Here is a 21,694-nt window from a genome sequence, read left to right on the forward strand (position 1 = left end):
GACAGGAGTCTGGCCACTCTAGACCGCATCCACTCTTCTCAGTCACATCAGGACATTACTGCCACATGCTAGACTTACTGTGCAACATACTTATTTAGCTCCAAGCCACAGAAAGTTTAGATGAGAACATCTTCATAAAAAGTCAATTAAGAAAATCACATGGTGAGGTCATTCATGTGGAACAATATCAAAGTGATCATCTGGGAGTTTAGAAAAGATTATGAAGGCAGGTGGCTCCCTCTGCTGTTGACAGCTGATAAGGAATGAACATGTACCTGGTAAATAAGAGTGCAATGATTTCAAACACATTAAGAAAGAAAAAAACATTTAAGAATATTACAATTTTGGGGTTGTTAATGACTGATTCATCAGTGCTTATTCAAACTCTGATTGGTTTGCTCGCACAGGTGTTCCCACCTCTCTGGACTGTGTGAGTGTGTGCAGACTGCTGCTCTCTCCTGTTCTGTTGCACTTGAGGTTTCCACAGAGGATGATTTGATATGTCACTGTAGGAAAAGTACAGATCTAGTACTAAACGTAAGTAGTAAAACTCAGTCCAGTATTGCTGGCTCACTGTCACACTACCATGGCTGACTGGGACACTTGAACAGAACAGAGCCATCCTGAATGTTATTGGTGACCCCTGTGCTTTTTCCTACTATGACAAGTCAAAATGTGAATGAAAAGCAGACGTGTAAGAGGCAGAATAAGTGAAAACACCTGGGAGTGGTACCATGTTTCCACAGAAATGGGCCTTTTCCAAACTGCTGCCACAATGGCACTCTTGTTTTAACTGTCTTAAAAGATTTCCCTTAATTTTAATACGGCACCCCAAAGCATGAAAAACAGACCTAGACCAAAAGAACACACATGTATAAGTCTATATTTAGGTCTTTCATATAATCACTGTCCTCAGATTTAAATTCATAGATCATCTAGTCATCTAGTTTGTTGCACATGTATGTTTGTGCCTGATCCCAATCTACCTACCCTAGTGTGAAATTACCCTGTTTTTTATCTGAACTTTAAGACAGAGGAAGTGTGAACTGGTGATGTAGAACATGAAGTTTCACTGCAGAAGAAATCTGACTAAAATCTGCTGTAGGCCAAGGAAATTTGGGGGGGAAGTACTGACAATGAAACAGGAGGGATAACATATATAAAGATTTTTGGTTCATTTTTGGTTGTGATTATGTCGGCTGAATACTTTGACCTTTCAGAATAAAACAACAACATTTACGCATGAATTAATCAAATCATTTACTGCAGTAAAAAATCATTTGAGATCATTTTCTCTACACCTTTTTCACACTGCGTATGATTAAATGCACATTAATTAACAAGACAATAATAGATATTCCTAAAAAAGCTATTTTAAATAAAGACTTTATTCCACATAATCATACCTTGTTTCTTATCATTTTAGACAATCTGTTATTTAATTGTATTTGCAATCCTTAAAACAGGAACAAAACAGCTGAGTGGCAAAGTGGAGCAAAAAAATGAAACATTGTGTATTTTCCTGCACCATTTCACTACTGTATGCTACCCTGCATAGTGCCTGGATTTACAGCCTGCAAATCCGGTCGCTTGCTCCGTGCACTCAGGCACCTTTAGGAGCTACCAGTTGCTCAAAATGCCACTGTTGTCTGGGGTGATGGGTGCAGGGGCGCAGGAAGAGTCCTCCTGTTTTGGTGTTGACTTCTCTCGGGCTGCTTTGCGGGAGCCCTCCCTCCTTTACAGCCTCCAGACACAACTGGGACTGCTGGTGAACAAGCTGACCGCTCAGCTGGAGCATAAAACAGACACACAGAGACAGCTGAATGCCCACCGTGACCATGTGGATGTATTCAGATACACAACAAAAAGAGTTTAATTCTCTGCCTTGCCTTTACGAACTTCCACCGGAGTCTGCTGAGGGTCGGTCGCTGTGTGGGGCATGGAGATAAGACAGCCCTCTCTGCCCTGACATCCAAACACAAAGCCCCCATGGGACCCCACCGCACTTCGAACTCAGTGTTTAGATCGCAGTGCTGCGATGACAAGAGAGATCATCTTTGCCGCTGTGTGTTACCTGTCTTTCTTCAACTTTCACAACTGGTGTGATGTTTACCTGGCTGCCCGTCCCGCTGCACGGTGCTATGTTCATGGCCCCATCCTGCACTCCCTGCCCTCGAGGGTAGTCTGCACAGCTGCCAGTGCCGACATTATACAGCTTCAAACAAGCACAAATGGGACACATCAGTCTGTCATGTCCATCAGGGAGCAGTAGTAGTGTGTGTGTGTGTGTGTGTGTGTGTGTGTGTGTGTGTGTGTGTACTGTTCTGAACGAGAGGAGGAAAGCTGATACATGGCAACAAAACTCATACATGTATCCTCCCTCCATGAGACATGCATTTATCTTGGACACACATTTAACATTGCAGGAGAATAAAGGGGGCCAGGCAACGTCATCTTGTCTGAGTTCACATCCAGGTTGGACCTGTCTGACAGATGCCCTGTGCCATCAGACAGGTGGCAGTGTCTAAAATACAACATCTGCTCTCCAACGCCCACATTAAACCGGGGGTGCTAAGTGAAATGAACGATAAAGCAGTGAGCTTAGTGCCAAAGTGGCTTGGCCTGAATACATGCAGCACCTGCGACATTTTGTTTTTATCCCCAATGGGAAAGGCTGGTTATACCAAAGATGGCATGGATTTAAACCAGCATGTGGATTTCCCAGCTTCTGAATATGCTGGATAAAAATGACAAGGTAGTTCAAGAGCTGGCACGATCTTCTCTGCTCCCGGATCTTAGAAAACATTAGAGTTTGGATGGACTGGCTGCATTTGAAAGAATTTTATGTCCAAACTTAAGCATCCCTGGAGTGGGCGTGCAGTCTGACTCTGACACTGTGAGGGTCTCAGAGGACGTTATAACTGACCATCCATCAAGGCAACAGCCGCACACGGTGGACGCAGCCTCCTGCTAAGACCTACAGCTGCCTGGCAAACTCTTATAGATTTATTCCAACATCAATAACAAGAGCAGCAACACTGTACTAGACTAAAACTTCAGGGAAAACTTGCACATAATCCCTCTGCTGATGATTCTGTGTCTCACTCATTCCTCAACATCGCTGCACTCAATGAGGACATTGTCACATTGACAGTAGAAGCCAGACCACAAGCCCACCAGACTCAACTTCTCTATGTGGTCTCCTGCTTAGATCCCTCACTGTTTGCATCACACCACAGAACAGGTTGCTGAAACTATATTACACACCTTGAATGACTGTTATTCTTACAAAGGACTGTACAAAGCACGTCAGGACAGAATAGTGGACATGATAAGAAAGGACTTATCAAACCACTTTCCAGCCTCGATGAGATTATACAAGCATTCCTGTGTCACAGCTTCCATGTTCCTTCCCAGCACTCGTAGCCCAGATACTTTTCACATCTTTCTGCCAATACACCAGATGTTGTAGTGGTCAATGAAGTGTCCGGGTCAGTGTCTGTTTTAGAGGTGGCCTGCGTCTCTGACTCTAGCCAAGAGGAAGCCGATATAACCAAGGCCATACCAATCACTTCTTCATACCATCTCAGGGCTGAGTTATAGGCGCAAACTTGTTTTCGGATTTGGCCTTTATGCTCAGAGGTTGGGCTTAAGAGGGCGTTAAACTTCAGCTTGGGATGCCAAAATACTTTGCATTAATTGGTAGCCATCATATATGGTGGAGGCACTGTGCGTGTATGTGTGCGTGTGTGTGTGTGTGTGCTACCTCGCCTGACAGTGCAGGTCTGTCCTGGGGGATGTAAAGTTGTGGATAAACTGTCATCAGGTACCAGTGGAAGTTCCTACATCCCAGACTCCTCTTTAGCCGCAGACGCTCTGTGATGTTTGGGCTCTCAGACTGCACAAAAGAAAGAACAATTATGTCATTAGAGGGTTTTTTTTTTTTTTTTTTTGTATTTGGTACATTCATAAACCAGTCTCTTGACCAAATCCAAAAAACCAAACATACATACCTGCCTGATGAAATGAGCAAGTGTGTCTCTCCGATAGAAGATCTTCCTGTATGCATCCATCCAGGTGTCTGCAATCCGGATCTTGTTCCTCTGAAGCAGCTCCTGGTCTGGGAACTGGTAGGGTATGTGGTGACGGTCTAGGTGAGCCACACGGGAACAGGGAACCACCTCCATGGAACCCCCACATGACCACACCTAGGACAACAGCACAGCTTTATCAAGGGCTTTGATTCTCTTAACTAACATCGTAAGAAAACATGACAAGTAAAACTATACTTTGCACGCTGCACATATTATCTTTTGTCATGCTGCATTTTAATCTTTCACAGAACATGCTACACTTCAACAATATGCATTTTAATGGTCACAGGAAAACAAGCGGTCAAGGAACATTTTCCTCTCTTACTTGTGCGTTTGTCAAATTGCCCAGACATTCCCAAACCACTATTCAACCTGAGACTCCCATTTGCAAAAGTTATCATGTCCCAGCACAGCATTCCTGAGGCCCTGACAGAAGGCAAGTGAATCACTCTGAGGATGAAAAACAAAAGCAATCTGTCTTCCCTCCTGTGCTGTGTGGGCAGGTTAATTATTGGAGGATTTGGATGGAAAGTTGATCATAAAAATGCTTGCATTACTCTGATTGACAGCTCAATTTGTTCCTCCCCCCACAGCAGCATCCCCGGGTCATAGGCTCCCACACTGTGAAAGAAGTGTCTGTCGATGGCCACAACTCCGCCTCCTAATGCTGGGCTCCTGTCACAGACAGAATCAGAATCACTTTACTGTCCAAGAACAAACACAGGAATTTGTCTCCGTGTCAGTGGAGCAGAGAGACATAAGTAACTGAGTATTACAGTCACCGTTAACAAAGACAGATGGACAGCACACAGTCCAGAGCTTATGAGCCTTTACAACAAATCAAAGCTAACTCACATCCTACCAATAATATATTATTACGAGCTTAGAGCAAGCAAAGAGATTTTTTACTTCTTTTTTTTTTTAAGAATGTGTTTTATGGGCCTATAAAGAGGTTGAACCACACAGTGTTTCACAAGAAAACTGCAACAATGGAGAAAATATCTGAAAAGTGAACGACTTTTATGTACTTAATATATAGTTGTTGTTTTTCTCATCCTGTCTAACTTGTTTATCATCTTATGGTCCTTCAGGATTATCTTGCAAACCGTTGGAGGGCCGAAACCTCGAGACAGGAAACATTAGCCAATTCATACATTTCTCTCATTTGCTGCACTTTTCTACATGCAGAATATCAATTCTGCACCCAAAAACATAGAAATAAAAGCAATTTTGATCAGTGCTTCCTCTTGGGCTTCACTCAACATTGCTCCAAGAAACACTCAACTTTTTTTTAGACATAAACTCGTGCCATGAAAACTCACCGCAGAGCTTGAACAGCAGAGTCTGGATCCTTATCCTGCAGCTGAGGGTTAGATTCCCAGTAGAAGTCAAGCCTCCAGTCGAACACTCCCCTAACTGGCCACTGGGTGGCATTGTACTGAAAGGTCTGCCAGTCTATCACATCCATGATGGGGGAAACCACTCTGGTCCTGCATGGAGACACCACGTTCATCCAAAAAGTCATTTTTATACTCAAATGTGAGTGTTTTTCACTGACTTTCATCGAGTGGGCTGATGCAAAGTGAGGCTGATGTTATGAATGAGAAATATGTTCCTGTCAGTCAGAGATTTGGATGAATAAAGACATTTAAAATTCTTCCATGGCTACATTCTCACTTATTATTCAACTTCTGTTTGCAGTGAGATTGGCAGTGAGAAAAAGACAAATGTTTCCTCGTCAGTGTGTGTTTCAGGCTCATCTCACAGAGGCCAGGTTTAGAGAAACACGCTGTCCTCTGTTGGGGTCTGTTCTGGGTCACATATGTTATTTGAAATATTTTTTCCGAGAGGCCGAGTGTGATGTGATGCTCAGAGGAAATGGAATGAAGAGATTAAAGGGGGAAGAAGGAGAGCGAGAAATGGGAGAGGGGTCAAACATGTGGCCAAGAGTCCTGAGTGGTTGCAGATTCCAGGTCTGAGAGTTCAGCCTAATTACCTAGTCTAATTAGAGCCACGCTGCAGGCAGCCTGAGACACAAGACTAGAGCCAAATCATGAGCTGAGCTTTGGATACACACACGGCACATGTATCCCCTGCCTGACTAATGAGGCAGGACAACTGATAACTCTCAACCCTCCATCTTCTCGCTTCTCTCAAGTGGTTCTGTCAAACAGCAGAACAAGACAGACAAACGAGCAGAAATCTAGTGCAGCGGTCCGCAACCTTTTTTGCGCCACGGACCGCTTTCACGTAAAGCAATAACTTGCCGGACAGGCACAGAAACGGATAAAAACAAATTATTGAAAATACAACTCACCCTTACCCTGAATGTAGCTGTTGTAATTAGTGGGAGCCCTGCGCTCGTTTCTCTTCAAAGACAAAGCTTCATTGCCTCATTTGTCGCCACATATTACGCAGAGCGGGCTTGGTGCGTGAGAGTCACCTGAAGCGATAAACCCGTATTGTAAGCAGGACTGCTGATATTGTCTCTTAAACGCAGCTTTCTTTTTCTTGGAAGTTGTAGGTTCTTCTTCTTCTGTCTCATCATTCGGCCTTTTCCCCGTTCCGAGGAAGCTCTCCAAACACGTTTGTTCTTACTCATTTTTGCAAACTTGTGGGCTTACTGTCTTACTACCGTATAACGTGACCGATACGAGCGGCTTGACGTGTACAGAGGCACAGGCGGATACACCTGATTTTCAAAATAAAACATCTTTCAGACTCTGATGATCAATAAAATCTTTTTTGTTCAGTCTCTCTGTGCGGCCCGGTTCCAAATGGCCCCGGTGGTGGGGGACCGCTGCTCTAACGCATTATTTACCGCACTGACTTCCTGTTACTGTTACCATTATCAGTGTGTGTGTGTGTGTGTGTGTGTGTGTGTGTGTGTGTGTGTGTTTGACATGTGTAAGGAGGCACAGGCGGATGCACCTGATTTTCAAAAGAAAACTTCTTTCAGACTGATGATCAATAAAATCTTTTCTGGTTGGGGACCGCTGATATAGAGCGCAGCTGCTCGTTTGAGTGTTTTCCAAACCAAATGTTAATGTAGATGTTAATTACTCTTCATTATAAAGCTCTGGCCATCTTACATTTTACACTTTTGGATTTGACCAAGAGAGCAATTTACATTGGCTGTGATTTTACTGGAATTGTTTAATTTCAAAGCATTTGTCCTGCTCTTCATTATTCTTGCAGAGTATTACCTGTCCTGGGCCACTCTCTCCAGCAGTGGTTCCAGCCAGCCCCTCTGGCATTCACAGTGGGAGTCCATGAACACCAGTACCTCCCCCGCAGCTCTGGCAGCACCCAGAGCACGGCACCCCCCAACGCCCAGGCGTCTGGTGCTGCGAATCAAACGCACCCCGTCCAGATGAGACACATACTCACTTAGCACACTCTTCAGATGACCTGAGAGGTGAACAGAGACAGAGGCACTATGGTCATGCATGGGTCAAGTGGATGGATGGATGTGGACAGACAGGGAGACTAACCTTGCTGGCTCAGGTCGTCCACCAGCAGAACCTCCTGCAGAAACTGCTTGGGTGCCGTGTCCAGCACGCTGTGCACGGTGCGCAGCAGCGTGGACCAAGCCTCGTCATGAAAACAGATAACAACACTGGCCGACGGGAGCGACTCGCTGTACTTCTCCCGCAAACACCTGTTGTTACAGACAAATTCGCACTGTCATTAACTTTCAACCTATCTTTATACCAAAGAAGTTCGTTCCAGCGCAAACGTTTTGGTTTATCTTTTCAGTCGTGCGCTTTGGCCACTGGGCACTCACTCTGGATGGCGCGCCTCAGGCAGCCTACGATGTAGTGATATCCTCTCGCTGACCACCTCGTTGAAACCGTACTTCTCCACCGCGGATAGCTCCGCATCCCTCTCCGCACCCTCCAGGTTTAGCCGCACTGCTTTCCCCATTTCACCGTGCGTCGGAGGCGCAGTGGCTCGGGTGTCCTTATTTGCACCGGGCAGAAGCACCTTGTAACTCCCCTTCTTCTGCGGTGGGGTCTTGGTGCCCTGCGTCGATGGCACGAACAAAAGCTCGTCCTCTTGCAGAGATTTTAGCGGGGAGAGATCGACGCCGAGCTCTAATGCAGGGTCCCGGGACTCCACGATGACCTCCAGGTCCGGCGCACTGGCAATCCGCTGGAGGGGGCGACGGGGAGGGCCAGGTTTCTGGTGACTTTGTTCTTGGTTTCGGTTAAAGAGGTCCGAGAATGCCAGAGTGAGCAGGGTGAACCCGAGGAGCAGCAGCCAGAGGCACAGCATCGTCCTCCGAGTCCGGCCAGCTGTAGCTCTGCCCCACAGCCTCATGATGAAGAGTGGCTCGGCGCTCACAAGTTAACCCAGCGCTGTCTTGACTTCCCCATTTCTGAACTTTGACTCAACTTTGAAGTGGATTGCATTTCACTAAAGTCAGATCCTGCAGGGTAATCCAAAATGCAGAAAATGAAATAAATGGCCCACGAGTCTCCTGAAGCGCAGCGCCACATCCATGGAGCACCAGACCTGGACACGATTGACAGACAAGGCAGGTTCAGGACAAACGCTTAACTTCTACATGGTGGAGGTGCGCAGACTTTGTCTCCCATCCAGCTCATCCCGCGGTCCTAAAGCCCGAGCAAATCTGAGCTCACACACAACGGCTTCAGGGTGCACCTGACACATCCACCTGCTCCTACACCTGTTCGATCAGTAGATTCTCAAAGCAACTTCATCAGTTCAGATGATAACAGGGACTAAAACATCTATTCAGACAAGCCCTAATATTCAAACAGAGAAGAATATTCAAACAGTAGAGTAGACGGACCTTTTTGTTGAGTGTTACATCAGCAGAATGAGTCTATTTGACGTTTAGGACGTCTTTGGGACTCAGTAGTCAGTTTTAATATCATGTGGTACCAATATTCCTGTCGTGACTCCGAAAAGTTATTGCAAGGATTTTAATAGAGATGGCAACATGTCTGTTTCCACCACAAACAACAGTGATATATAAATAATCTCACATTGCAGTGGAATGAGACAGAGATTTCACATTTCATCCAGTTTGTGTGTGAGAGTCGGCCCCGGTGCGTCACACATCAAAGATGCTCTCACCGGCCAGCTGGCGGCGGGCCCCGCAGTCCCATGACCGTCTGCCGGTGCCGGGAAGCGGGGCGGTCGCAGCTTCGATCTCCCCGGTTCTCCGAGGAGATCTTGGCAGTCGAAGCAGCTGTTTTCAACTGAGTGGAGACAAAGATTTTCGTCAGTCCCAGTTTGAGGTTGTTGGATTTTTTTTCTTCTTCGTTTTTTGTGGAAAGTGCAAATTGCATAGTTCTGTTCTGTCATAAACTTGTTTTCCCTACTGTATCACACTGCAAATGAATTAAGCACAGCCTACATTGTAAGTGGCACCAGAATTAGATCATAAAAAAAGAAGTTGAAGGAAAAATGCCTGAAAGCCATGTAAGGATTTCGAGGGAGAATGCCTAATAATTTCCTAACACGTTTTCCAAGTGACCTCAGGGGTGATATTTCTTTTTTGGTGGTGGCCAGCAGGAGGTCAGACCATACCCAATTTTTCTTCACCACATCACTAGAAATGAAGTCCTCCTGCGTCAGCCTGCTTTACAAGCTCTGCTCTGTGTTGTGGCTGACTGCAGCTGTGACTTCGCAGTGCAGCCAGTGGAGCTTTGAAGCCAGTTCGTCCACAGCCAGAAGCCAGTTCCCGTGTCCTGGTGGTAGTGTTGACTGTCTTGCGGCCCTCATTTTTGAGTGAATTGGTGGGATTAGCAGCTCCATGCCACCCTCCCCTTGTAACCATAGACACTCACCTCCCCTCGCAGGATGACAGGGCAGAATGGCTTCTGATGGTTGTGATTACAGTTTACAGATGAGGGAGGGGGACACCTGGAGAGACTGATTGAGAAGTTGAAAGCGCGAATGAGGACTTCAGAGGACAAGAAGAGCAACAAGATGACAGTGTTGCAAAGAGGGTGGAAATGAAAGAGTCAGATCAGAAAGACAGAGAGAGTTAGAGGTGACCGGCTCCTGATGAAGGTGCGGGTACTGAGTGTACAGGACCCTCATGTGAGGAGGACCCACAAAGATACTGGAATGAATAGCTGTGGAAGCAGAGAGGGGCCCTCAGAGAAGCCTTTATGCAAGGTCCAGAATTATGTGCAATGTCCCTGCTGCTGTGTTCTCGTGGGAATATGTTTATAAGCTTCAAGATTGAAAAGGAAAGACGGTCTTCATGTATTTCCAGCACTGCACAGTGAACACTCCCATATGTTCCATCCAGCGGCCAAAACACACTCTGAATTGGAGTTTCCACTGCCAGCACATTTGCAGACACACGCATAAACACCAAAAGAACATAGACACACACACATTTGCACACACTCACTCACACAAACACACTAAAGGTCCAGGTCCAGGGTCCAGTCCACATTCTCGGGAATGTTCCTGCATTCCACCATCTGACTAGAAGCCAGAGCTGTAAATGAGAAGTCACGACAAGTACTCGCATGCATCGTTCCCTCACATAACACACAGACACAGGGAGAGGGGGGGGGGAGCAAAGAAGGACAGAGCGAGAGAGAGAGAGAGAGAGAGAGAGAGAGAGAGAGGAGCAAAGAAGGACAGAGAGAGAGAAAAAGAAAAGTGACTATTGGCTGCACAGCACATATCTGGCTTGTTGTTCATTCATTCTTCTGTTTTGCAGTGATGTCTGGAGTCTTCTGTCTGGGCTGGAAGAGAGGAGAGATAAAACAATTATTTGATTAATGCAGAAGTCGATCAACAGAACATTAATCTTCAGCAGTTTTGACAATCTATTCAAGTCTTTCTTTAAAGTAAAAGTGCCAGAAATTAATTGGTTCCATCTCCTCAGCTGTGCATATTCACTGGTTTTTGTTGTCTCCTATTCTCAACTTCAATGACCTAAAGAGGTCAGCTCCGACTCTGGGAGACTGTGAATGACATTCTGCACTATTTCTGCCATATGACAGACCAGAAGAATCATTTATTAATGAAGGAAATAAACAGCATGTAATTGATAGTGAAAATGATTGTTGGCCGTACTCATATATATACAAGGATTGCACTGATTGATTCATGTGTTGTCTTTTAATGGTTTGTCAGTTTTATTTAGTTATATTATGAAAATAATGTGCAATAATATGTTATTTAGCTTTAGCTTTGTCAACAATGCCAATAAAGCTGACTTGATGTGTGTGTGTGTGTGTGTGTGTGTGTGTGTGAGAGAGAGAGAGAGAGAGAGAGAGAGAGAGAGAGAGAGAGAGAGAGAGACTGTGCCTGTGTGTGTTTGGGAACCAGATCTTGGAGGGGCCCCAACAGCGTCTCCAGTTTCACAACATGTGGAGCTGCGGAGTGGTGCTGCCCTCTACTGGAGGATGAGCAGTATTGATGTTCACAGACGCTTCCTCTACATGTCATTTTAGGAAGAAAAAAAAATCCACCAACGAGATTTCTTCCGGAGCTTTCGGTCACATCCCGCTGCCTCCATCAGGACGGTGTTTGAAAACGACGACTCCAGCTCAAAATGATGCATCCACTCATATTTCAGTTATTCCCATTACAATGATAGCATGTGATCATTTATGAACCAGTTTAATAACTTGTGCATTGTTCCCCATTAGCCCTTAATGAAGCACAAATGTAAGTCTCTTAGACCCCGCGATGAAAACACTGCAGTGTGGTTTCACAGCTGATTTATAAAGAGCTGGACTTGATTGTTCTGCGCATGGGGACGAAGCTTCAAGTAATAATTTCAGTGGCTTATCATCTGTAATCACGAAGCCCTGGAGACACAGAAACCATGACGATCATCATCTTTAGCTCTGAATAGAACCTTTTCCTGGGTGAAACTGTCAAACCTTGGCATTATATTACTGATCAGAGGATCAGAATTCAGTCTGAGCTGTATATTAAACTGCTACCTGCTGTTTGAAAGTTTTAAAAGCTTTTGTTTCTCTATGGATTTATTATTAAATCAGTAAAATACATTTGCCTTTACCTCCACTCACCTCCGCAGCATCCCCCAATACTGTGCGCACTCTGTGAAATTTCAACTTTAATTACCTGTAAATTAAATATCGCGATGCTTTGTTCAGAACTATCCCACAAGAGAAGTTCTTCTGAAGTTCTTTCAGAGTTTTCTCTGTGTTGCAGGATCGATGAGGGGGAAAAAAAATAGCCTTGACTTCTGAACAGAAATGTGAAAAGTTTAAACTGTGAGAGCCCTTTGATGCCGTTTCCAAACTGTCCTTGTGACAACGGAGGAGACGGCAGAATAATGTCTATCACATGCTGGATTGCTGTAAAGCAACACGACTCTGCCGCACATCACACGCCTTCCTTCTGCTTTTGCGGGTGCAGCTGTGGCGCAACCTTCTCGGACCTCACATCGCCGTGCGGAGCGTGTCACCGTGACACAGCTGGATGGCACCGATGTCATGCGCTCAGCTGCCACACGTGAGGCTTCAGGTGATCAGCTGGTCATCGAAATAAATAAGACACAATTAAACTGCATATCGAGGCTGTAGCAAATCTGTCAGTATTAGATTTAATCATTTAGGCACGTTGCCAATATGAGTTCGCCCCTATATTTGAACATTTTTCTCAGGCAGAGATGTTGATCAAAATGAGCCTTTTTTTTCTTTTTTTCTCTTTTTTTTTTTTTTTAAATAATGACAAGATGTTATTGCATATAAAACGGTTTTTATATGGGGATAAAATGGGACAATATCTATTTTAAGTCCAGCAAGTTTCAGAATGAAATCCTCTAAATTGAGGACAAAGATGTCAAGGACAAAGCCTAAATTTTCAAAAATAAAAGCATCGAGAGAAATTTGTTGTTTACAAAAGACATTCAAACATGATGAGATTGTCAAAATCGGCAAATGATTAATGAGTGATCAAATAAACAGGTAAACATGAGAGGTGATCATGTAGCCATGTTATGGCATGCAGTCCACATTGTAAGAACTGCTTCGATTAAAAAGCATTATTCACTTCTTCTCGGGGCGGAAGGTGCGTGCGCATGTCCGCGCGCAGCAGACTAATGAGGGAAGAGGTGCGTCTTGTTAGGAAACATCACATGTTTGTGCGCTCAGAGGCCCCAGATTCAATTACTGAGCTTGGGGAGAAGCAGGGTGAAGCACTGAGAGCTGGACGAGCAGAGAGAAGGACGAGCTGCGGCGGTGAAGACATCAGCTGTTCTGGGGTCTGCTTTGGCACTTCTCTGAAAACACATCGAGCACTTGTTTTTCCTGCTGAGCGGTGGAAATGGAAGCTTTGCGGTGTGTTTTTCTCCTGGTTTGTGCCTGCTTTGCGTATCAAGCTGAAGGACGCAAAAGTAAGTGTTGCTGCTTTAAAGTTGGAGTCAGCTGATCTGCAGTGATAATACAGGATTTGAACAATAAGATCTGACTCAGAAATATGAAGAAACTCACCATGTGTTTACAAAATGTGCTACTTAAATTTAAATATTCACACTGAAGTCGCAGAAATGATTTCATCTTGTGTGTTTGACTTGACATGGCTGTGGCGCAGGAGTTATTAGGTGTGAAATAGACTTTTGATATTCGATATTTGTCTCAGTTTCTGTAAAGCCTGTCCTGTCATCAGCTGTACACTCAGAGTCTCATGAGCTTAATTAAGGCGTGCGCCCTGGCTGCTGGTCTCCGGTCAGACTTCATTCCCAAAACAGAAACTTAAATTATTATTTATTTCACATCTATTAAAACAGAACAAATCTTAACCCTTTACTGTCATGTCTAGCTGGGTGAGTCCAAAGCCTCAAACAATTCAGAAATATATTTTTATCACACGTTATTCATATGAAAACAACAAAAGTCATTTTCATTTTTTTTTTCCTACGCATTTATTTGAAAATGTGTGTGTTTGTCGTGACATGAGCTGATTATCGGCATCCACGTGCTAAGACAAAGATATCAGGATAATTTTTCCTTTAATCAAATCACATCGATGGAATTTGTTGTTTTCTTCATCATCCATGTTGAAATATGTCAGTCACGCGAAAGTCTAAATGAGGCCAGGAAATTCCTTCAAGATAATAATAAATATGGCAGAATTTTTTCACAGAACTGATATTTTTTCTCTTTGGTGTGTCAGTCAGAGGGAGCTTTTGGTAAAATGTTTGATTCAAAACTGCTGTCAAGAGAAAACCTGATCTTAAAATTATTACTCAGAAACCTGATCCTCAAAAGGATTCCCAGGGGTTAATTCAAGGACTCCAAAGTCAGATGATTTCTTTCCAGATGGGCTTCATAGATTCATAAGTTAATTTTCTACACTGCACATCAGCTGACACCACAGAGGGCTTCCATGTCGTGATCAATAAAAGGTTTAATGACAAAATGAGAAATCCATTGTTCCAAAGCCATGACTGATACCGTGGTTGCAGACGTGGAATACTTGTGAGATCATAAAGAGTGTTTGCAAAGTAAACCTCTGTTAAGAAGAAAATTTGCTTGAATTATAACAAATGAAGAAATTCAGAGATTTTCTGTAACTTTTTACAAAAGAAAGGTAAGAACACGTCTCTAAATGTCTCTCTCTCAGCATCCATCAACAACCCTGATGATTTTAAGGGGTCTGGGAGTCTTCAAATGTGCTTTGTTACCTCTCTCTCTCCAGCATTCGGTGACATGTTCCCCCACAAGCATGCAGCAGCAGGGAAGTTGCCATTTCCAATTCCACCAATCCCAGGCTGGGATCCTGACACCAACCCATGGAATGATTACCTCTACCCCCCACTCAACCCCACAAACCTAAAAGAGCTCATGCACCACAGAGGTCAGTAAAGTCATCTCTTTTCCTCTGAGTTCGTGTTCTTCCTATTTTGAGTTATTCATCTGATTCATCCATTTTTCAGCAGGTAAACCAAAGGTTCGTCTGACCAGCGACAGTCCGGCTCTCAACGGCTCTTGCGTCTCCTTCACCGCGAAGCTGGAGTACCCTCCATGCCAGAAGGAGAATGCCAGGGGGGACCTTGTATGGGATGAGCACTGTGAGGATGGTATGGAGCTGGAGGCCTCAGGTGCTGCCGAAAAGCCCGCCCAGGCCACGCCCCCAAACATATGACATCATTGTCTGCCACAAAACACCACTGCAGCATGTTAGACAGCCAAACTACACCACACATGCAAGAAAATCACAGGAGTGTTGTAATAATAAATAGTTACACAGGCACACTTCAAACTGAATCTTTTTACATGCAGGAGCAATATTAGCATTTGGAGTTGTGTATCAGTCCAACTGGTGAGCATGAGTCCAATATTCACTCTCTGCTTTGGTCTCCACCAACTCCAGAGGGAAACATCTGGCTGTTTGGTTGCTAAATGCTCCATCAGCTACTTGTTAACTTTGTCTGCTGTTTGGTGCTGAGCAGGTAGCGCACAGCGAGTTTATCAAAGATATCTTCCTGTGAACAGCTGCCTGCTGCTGCTAGAAAGGGTGCCAGCTGAACCAAAGCAATTAAGCTGCAGGTGGTAAAACCAAAACAATTAGTTGGAAGAGGCTGAAATGGTCTTGGTGATATATAAATAGTAAGTAGTGCAGCTTTATTGGATTTTATTTTTTAAATAACACAACTTTTTCCTTCACCCTCTTCTGAGCAGCCAATGGACAGGTGCATTCAGGGTACGTGTACAACTGGACTTCCTGGTTGGACGACTATGGCTTTGGAAAGTGTACGGACAAACAGAAATGCAACATGTTCCCCGATGGGAAACCCTTCCCTCAGAGCAATGACTGGAGACGCAAGAGCTATGTCTACGTGTGGCACACGATGGGTGAGCACGCACAGGTTTACAGATTTTCACATGTGCAGACGCAAAAGCTAAATGAACTGTTTTCCTCTCCGCTCATCTTCTTTGTTTCTTCCAGGCCAGTACTACGAGACATGCGACGGCTCCTCCTCCAGCGTGACCATCAACACCACCAACATCCCTCTGGGGGCGGAGGTCATGGAGGTCATGGTCTACAGGAAGCGTGAGCGCAGGAAGTACAGCCCCCTCACCACCGACAACACCGTCTTCTACGTCACAGGTGGAGACAAACTCACATGTTCAGCTTCTACAAGTTTATTTGTCGGCAGCCAAAAAGACGAACACCAGGAGAAACCGAGAGAGTGAATTATTTATGACTCCCGTGCTCACTTTCTCTTAGATAAAATCCCACTGGCAGTCAACATCTCCCAGAAGGCTGCGGTCAACCAGTCTGAGAACGTTTTCTTCCGTGGGGAGGACGTGGTCTTCAAAGTCCAGCTCCATGACCCAAGTGGCTACCTCAAAACCGCTGCCGCCATTGACTACATCTGGGACTTCAGGGATGGCAACCAGCTGGTCACACACCGCGATGTGACCACACACACCTACAGCAGGCTGGGGAGAATGAATGTGAAGCTGGTGGTGGAGGCAGCGTTCCCTATCGAGTGCCCACCCACTGCTGCCACCCCGACTCAGAGGAGCCCCACGCCACCACCTCCCACCGGTACTGAACAGAGACACTTGGATATATATGCATGATGCTATCACCTGTTACCACTGAACCTGTTTACCTGTGGAATGTTCCAAACAGGTGTTTTTGGAGCATTCCACAACTTTCCCAGTCTTTAGTTGCTCCTGTCCCAACTTGTTTGAAACATGCTGCTGCCATCAAATTCAGAATAAGCAGATATTTACAAAAATCAATGAAGTTGATGAGATAAAAAACTATATTTGAGCTGTTTTCAACTGAGTATATGTCAAAAGGATTCTGTTGTATTTAATTTTAAAATATTTAATTTTTACACAGCGTCCCAACTTCTTTGGAATCAGAGTTGTAGTAACAGCAATATCGCCGCTCATAAAACAAGCTGCTGTTGAATTTTTACATGTAATTTTTTAATGCTCCTTCACCTCCATTTTATTGACGTGGGACCAGACATCTCAGGGAAACTTAACTAAAATCTTGGACAAATAAAGACAAAACTATCTGCATGGTTCTTACCACCAGAGGGACGTTAGCATTAGCACTGCTAACCTCAGGCAGGGCACTGGATGCTGTCACCCAGCTAGTCCTGAAGTGTTATCTCTCAAAACTACATGTGTCATAACTGTATTCCTGCATCTCGTCCTCCAGAGGTTCCCACTCACGCTGTTACTGTCAAAGTGGAGACCACACCGGGTGAGTTCAACAGCTAACCGTGTGTGTGTTTATGTGTATTTAAGAGAGACGGAAGAAGTGCATGCACCTGAGCAGGAGCCTGTTAATTATTCATGAATACTTGAAACACTTGCATACACACATTCTTCTCCAGTGAGACCACATCTAACCACTTGTTTCCTGTTTCAGCACCACCCAGCACCACCAGCAAACCCCCCCCCTCGTTATCGACCATTGCCATGACATCAGGCCTGCCCACCACGGAGCCCCTTCCCCCTACTGTTGCCAGTATGAGCCCAGAGTCCAACCCCACCACCCTGACCTGGCTCAGAACCAGGCGCCTCAACAGCAACGAGTGCTTCCGCTACGCCTATGGGACCTTCATGGGCAACATCACCATTATTGGTAGGTGGGATGCTGCAGTTTCCTTTTCATTATGGAGGCTGATGACAAAAGTATAACCTGTCACTACTTTGATGAACCTGGGGCATTAGTTATTTATTTATTTTTAGCCACACTAGTGGCATGGCTCCAGGAATGGTAATGTCTCTTGGTTGGTCCAGCACTTAAATATCTCAACAACTATTGGATGGATTGAAACTTTGTACAGATATTTATGTTGCTCAGAGGATGAAACCTCATGACTTCAGTAACTTTTCCTCTTGAGCCATCACAAGGTTGATATTTGTGGTTTTCAGTGAAATGTCTTGACAGCTATTGGAGGAAACTATGTACGGACATTGTTTTCCCTCGGGATGAATTTTAATCGCTTTGGTGACCCACTTATTTTTCTTCTTGCACCATCATCAAGTCAAAATATTTATTTGGCCAGTATTTTGGATAATGAACAAATACCTGCAAAACGAGTGACTTTGCATCATCCTCAGCTGTACTTTGTGTTTATTGGTAATCAGATGTGCACACACATGCGCACACGCTAAACTCAGATGGGGAGCATTATACCAGCTAAACATCAGCATGATAGCATAGACGCTAAATTCAATGCAGCTTCTACACGGTCTCACAGAGCCACTAGTCACTGTTATGTTCATATATGTCTACCCATCCAAAATATAAGTGGAACTCTGATTCCTTCTTTTTCATTTTAATTTTCAAGTATACAAGCAGACAGCATAGAGAGGAGACAAGTGACTCTGCTGTCCAGCTGTTAAAGGAAAGTCTGCTCCACTGAGCAGAACAGAGCTGCAGTCAGTGCTTGATCATGTGAAACCAGCCTTTAGTGATTTTTGCACAAATCAAATGTAAAAAAAAACAACAACAACAAAGAATTCAATTTCCTGTTCATATTTTTATATGATGGAAGGACTATAATTTTAGATCAAAATTGTTAATCCTTATTCTTATGGTTCAGTTTTTTCCCTCTAAAAACCTGTCAAACACACACACACACACACACACCACCTTCCACTAAAAACCATTGAGCTTCACCATTTTAATGTAATGAGAAGATGATTACATATCTAAAACCAGCTCCATTCATCTATTTTCTCCACAGAGCCCAAGCATGCACTGAACAGTCAGCCAAGCAGTCGCATTGTGGATGTGTCGGCTTCCAGAGTGACCAACACTGACATCAACTTCCTGGTGAAGTGTCTGGGAAGGTCAGTATTTACATATATATTCATGTTAAAACACTTATATTTGGGGTTTTCTTGACTGCTCTTGGGTGAAATTCAAAATTGTGTCTCCAAAGGACAGTTTTTTTTTCTCAGTAATAGCATGTAGAATATACCGTAACCAAATAAATTAATACAACACAGAGACTAATGCCTTTCAGCTAAATGGCAATTAATTAATGTATAATTTTTTAATCATCAGAACTATGGTGATATGAAATAGCAGTCAATGTTTAACAATCATGATAAAAAGTAGAAAATTCAAAATGTATTATTTATTATCTAATCAAGTCATAACATAAATCAAACTACTGTAATGGTTATTCTTATAATTTGCTTTTTGGCTTAAGAACAAAATGTCTTCATCACTGGTGGTTTATGTGTAGAGCTGTGGTCCATCTGTGAATGACTTTAAAACCTTCCAGTCCCAGCACATGTAATTTGCTTATTTGTTATGTTAAAAAAAATAAATAATAATAATAATAATAAGGTTTCAGACAAAGAAAAGGTTTGCTAATTTCATTTAACCCTTCATCCTTCCACCCCTCACCCTCAGCATCCCCACGTCAGCCTGCACCATTGTGTCAGACCCCAGCTGTACTCAGGTGCGTGACATTATGTGCAACGATGTGCCGCCATTGTCAGCGTGTGAAGTGCATCTCAGGCGAACGTTTCTGGAGCCGGGCACCTACTGCGTCAACATCACCCTGGAGGACTCCAACAGCCTGGCCCTGACCAGCACCACTGTCACCATCAACAAGTCCCAGGACGCACCTGGTCGGTTATTCTTATCTAATGTGCATGTTCACAAACGATTTTTTTGTAGCTTTTTTTAAATAAGGTCTTATTATGTATCAATTGTCTTTAACTAGCATCCTTGCAGAAAGTGGACAAAATGACGTTCTCTGTCTGTCTGTCCCTGCAGTGTCCAAGAAGTCTCATGCTGCAGAGGTGGTGCTCTCCTCCACTGCTGTGCTGGTGGCTGCCTTTGCATTCATTGCCTATCTGGTCTGCAAGTGAGTAGTACTAACATCCAGCTGTATTGACAGTATCTGCTGCAGCACGGGGACATGGACACACTGCTAATAATGTGCTACTGCCTAGTCTCATTTCTTGATTGCTCTTTCTTTAGATATGACATTATTTTCACCATTTCCCACCAAATATTTCCCTCACTTCCATCCTCCTATCTCACATCTCCCTTTTCCCTCTCCCCAAGGCGTTACAGGGTGTACCATCCCATCCGTAGATCAATGGTGGAGGACGCCAGCGGCCAGGCCGGGATGGGAGGTCGCATGGTCCGTCTGAGGGAGGCACTCTTCCCCTCCAGTGAGGAGAGCCATCACCTGCTGACTGAGAGGCGCCCCCTGTAGGCTCTCCTGAGCTATACTGAAGCATTTCTGCCCTCAATGGCAGAAATATTGAAAAATTCTGATTGACATATGCGAATCTAAGCATAACATCAGTCATATAAATAAAAGTAAAAATAGCAGGAATATGTTCATTTCTGTAGAGAAATATCAGTGAATCATAATAGTCTTGTTTGTGTTTTAATTTGGTTGTTATGAGTGTTGGCTACAGCAAAGGGCTAATGCTACAACAGCATGACCGAGGCACTGCTCAGCTTGATCTCCGTACCCTGGTTCATCATTGGATAAAGTAGTTGCTAGAAGATTAATTGGGTTCAGGCTAGAGCTGTTTTTTAATCCAAGGAAAGATTTTGTGCAAATTTTGTGCCAAGCACTGCTTTTCAACACTGTGTCTTACGTTGTAATAATAATAATGATCATCCTTGAGATGGCTTTCCGGTACAGAATTGATTGTACCTGTGACGTGTGCATGCTCTTTCTCAGCTGAGTGAATTAAAAGTGCAAGTCTAATTTGTAAGACCCAAAAACTAATTCAAAGAATTCACTTGGACCTTGACACAAGGACTCTAATAAAGGATTGTGAACTAACCGCTCATCTTTTGACGACATTCAAATATTGTCTGTATGTCTTTACAATAAGTCCGCGACCAGCCTGCAGAACAAATGACCAGTGATTCAGTGAAAGTGAAAAACTTCAACTTTTGCCACGTTCTTCCTAATCTTAAATCAAGGTTGAACAGTTGAAAGCCTTCAACAGCAACACCTCCACCACAGCAAGATAACTTCCCTGCAGCCTAACTGTGAGATTCAAGTATTGTACACCCTCAATTCTTAGCAGGATTTTATTATGTAGCATGTTCACACACACACAAAAAAAAAAAAAAAAAAAAAGGCTGATTTATGCAATGCACAAAGAGGAAAGCTGGAGAAAAAAAAGAAGCTTATTCTGGACGGTGGTCAAACAGCTCCAGGATCAGTTCAGAAAACTGAAAATAAAATTTGGAGAAACATTCTGCTGCCTCTCTGTGAAGTTTAATTGGCCGTGCTATTTTGGAGGCACAGTCCAATTCCTTTGCACTGCTCCACTTCCTGTTGGTATTCTTATGAATGACGCTTGTTTAACACAAATTGATTCTAACTGCAAAAGTATGCTATAAAGAATAGAATGGGTTTTTGGACATAGTTATTGCCAGTATAACATATTTCCAATCCATAATATGAATTCAAGGTAATTTTAGCAAGTTAAAGGGAGGTTGCTACTTGTCCTTCCTTGTGGTGGAACTAATATTAAAACATGATGCAAGTAATTTTTCCATTTCTTTAGTCAATGGTGCAGAAAGATTTCACACCATAACTTAAAACATGACCCTGATGTGAGGTCAACCAACCAACCCAGACTTTTTACTAA

At 43.9% G+C, this 21,694-nt stretch overlaps 2 protein-coding genes across 5 annotated transcripts; one reads left to right on the forward strand and one right to left on the reverse strand.

Moving 5' to 3' along the window:
• Nucleotides 1-1,452: 1,452 nt before the first annotated feature.
• Nucleotides 1,453-8,422, reverse strand: LOC143335564 (polypeptide N-acetylgalactosaminyltransferase 15-like). The gene is made up of 10 exons (XM_076755092.1): nucleotides 7,882-8,422; nucleotides 7,589-7,755; nucleotides 7,301-7,505; nucleotides 5,417-5,584; nucleotides 4,652-4,769; nucleotides 4,014-4,208; nucleotides 3,767-3,898; nucleotides 2,114-2,215; nucleotides 1,890-2,033; nucleotides 1,453-1,789 (listed from the first exon to the last, which is right to left on the reverse strand). Exons 1-10 carry the CDS (start codon nucleotides 8,415-8,417, stop codon nucleotides 1,604-1,606), a joined length of 1,953 nt encoding a protein of 650 aa, XP_076611207.1. The 5' UTR covers nucleotides 8,418-8,422; the 3' UTR covers nucleotides 1,453-1,603.
• A 4,790-nt stretch (nucleotides 8,423-13,212) lies between these two features.
• On the forward strand, nucleotides 13,213-20,893 carry gpnmb (glycoprotein (transmembrane) nmb). 4 transcript variants are annotated; one of them, XM_076754762.1, is made up of 12 exons: nucleotides 13,213-13,464; nucleotides 14,769-14,927; nucleotides 15,010-15,150; nucleotides 15,752-15,925; nucleotides 16,020-16,181; nucleotides 16,302-16,625; nucleotides 17,256-17,300; nucleotides 17,469-17,684; nucleotides 18,796-18,901; nucleotides 19,473-19,693; nucleotides 19,842-19,932; nucleotides 20,136-20,893. In XM_076754762.1, exons 1-12 carry the CDS (start codon nucleotides 13,395-13,397, stop codon nucleotides 20,287-20,289), a joined length of 1,863 nt encoding a protein of 620 aa, XP_076610877.1. In that variant the 5' UTR covers nucleotides 13,213-13,394; the 3' UTR covers nucleotides 20,290-20,893. The 4 variants fall into 4 exon arrangements, with proteins under 4 accessions (XP_076610877.1, XP_076610874.1, XP_076610876.1 ...); XM_076754759.1 differs by having other exon boundaries at nucleotides 13,288-13,464; nucleotides 15,007-15,171; XM_076754761.1 differs by having other exon boundaries at nucleotides 13,288-13,464; nucleotides 15,007-15,150.
• The last annotated feature ends 801 nt before the right edge of the window (nucleotides 20,894-21,694 follow it).

Source organism: Chaetodon auriga, chromosome 17 (assembly GCF_051107435.1).
Source record: "Chaetodon auriga isolate fChaAug3 chromosome 17, fChaAug3.hap1, whole genome shotgun sequence".
NCBI classification, from domain to species: domain Eukaryota; kingdom Metazoa; phylum Chordata; class Actinopteri; order Chaetodontiformes; family Chaetodontidae; genus Chaetodon; species Chaetodon auriga.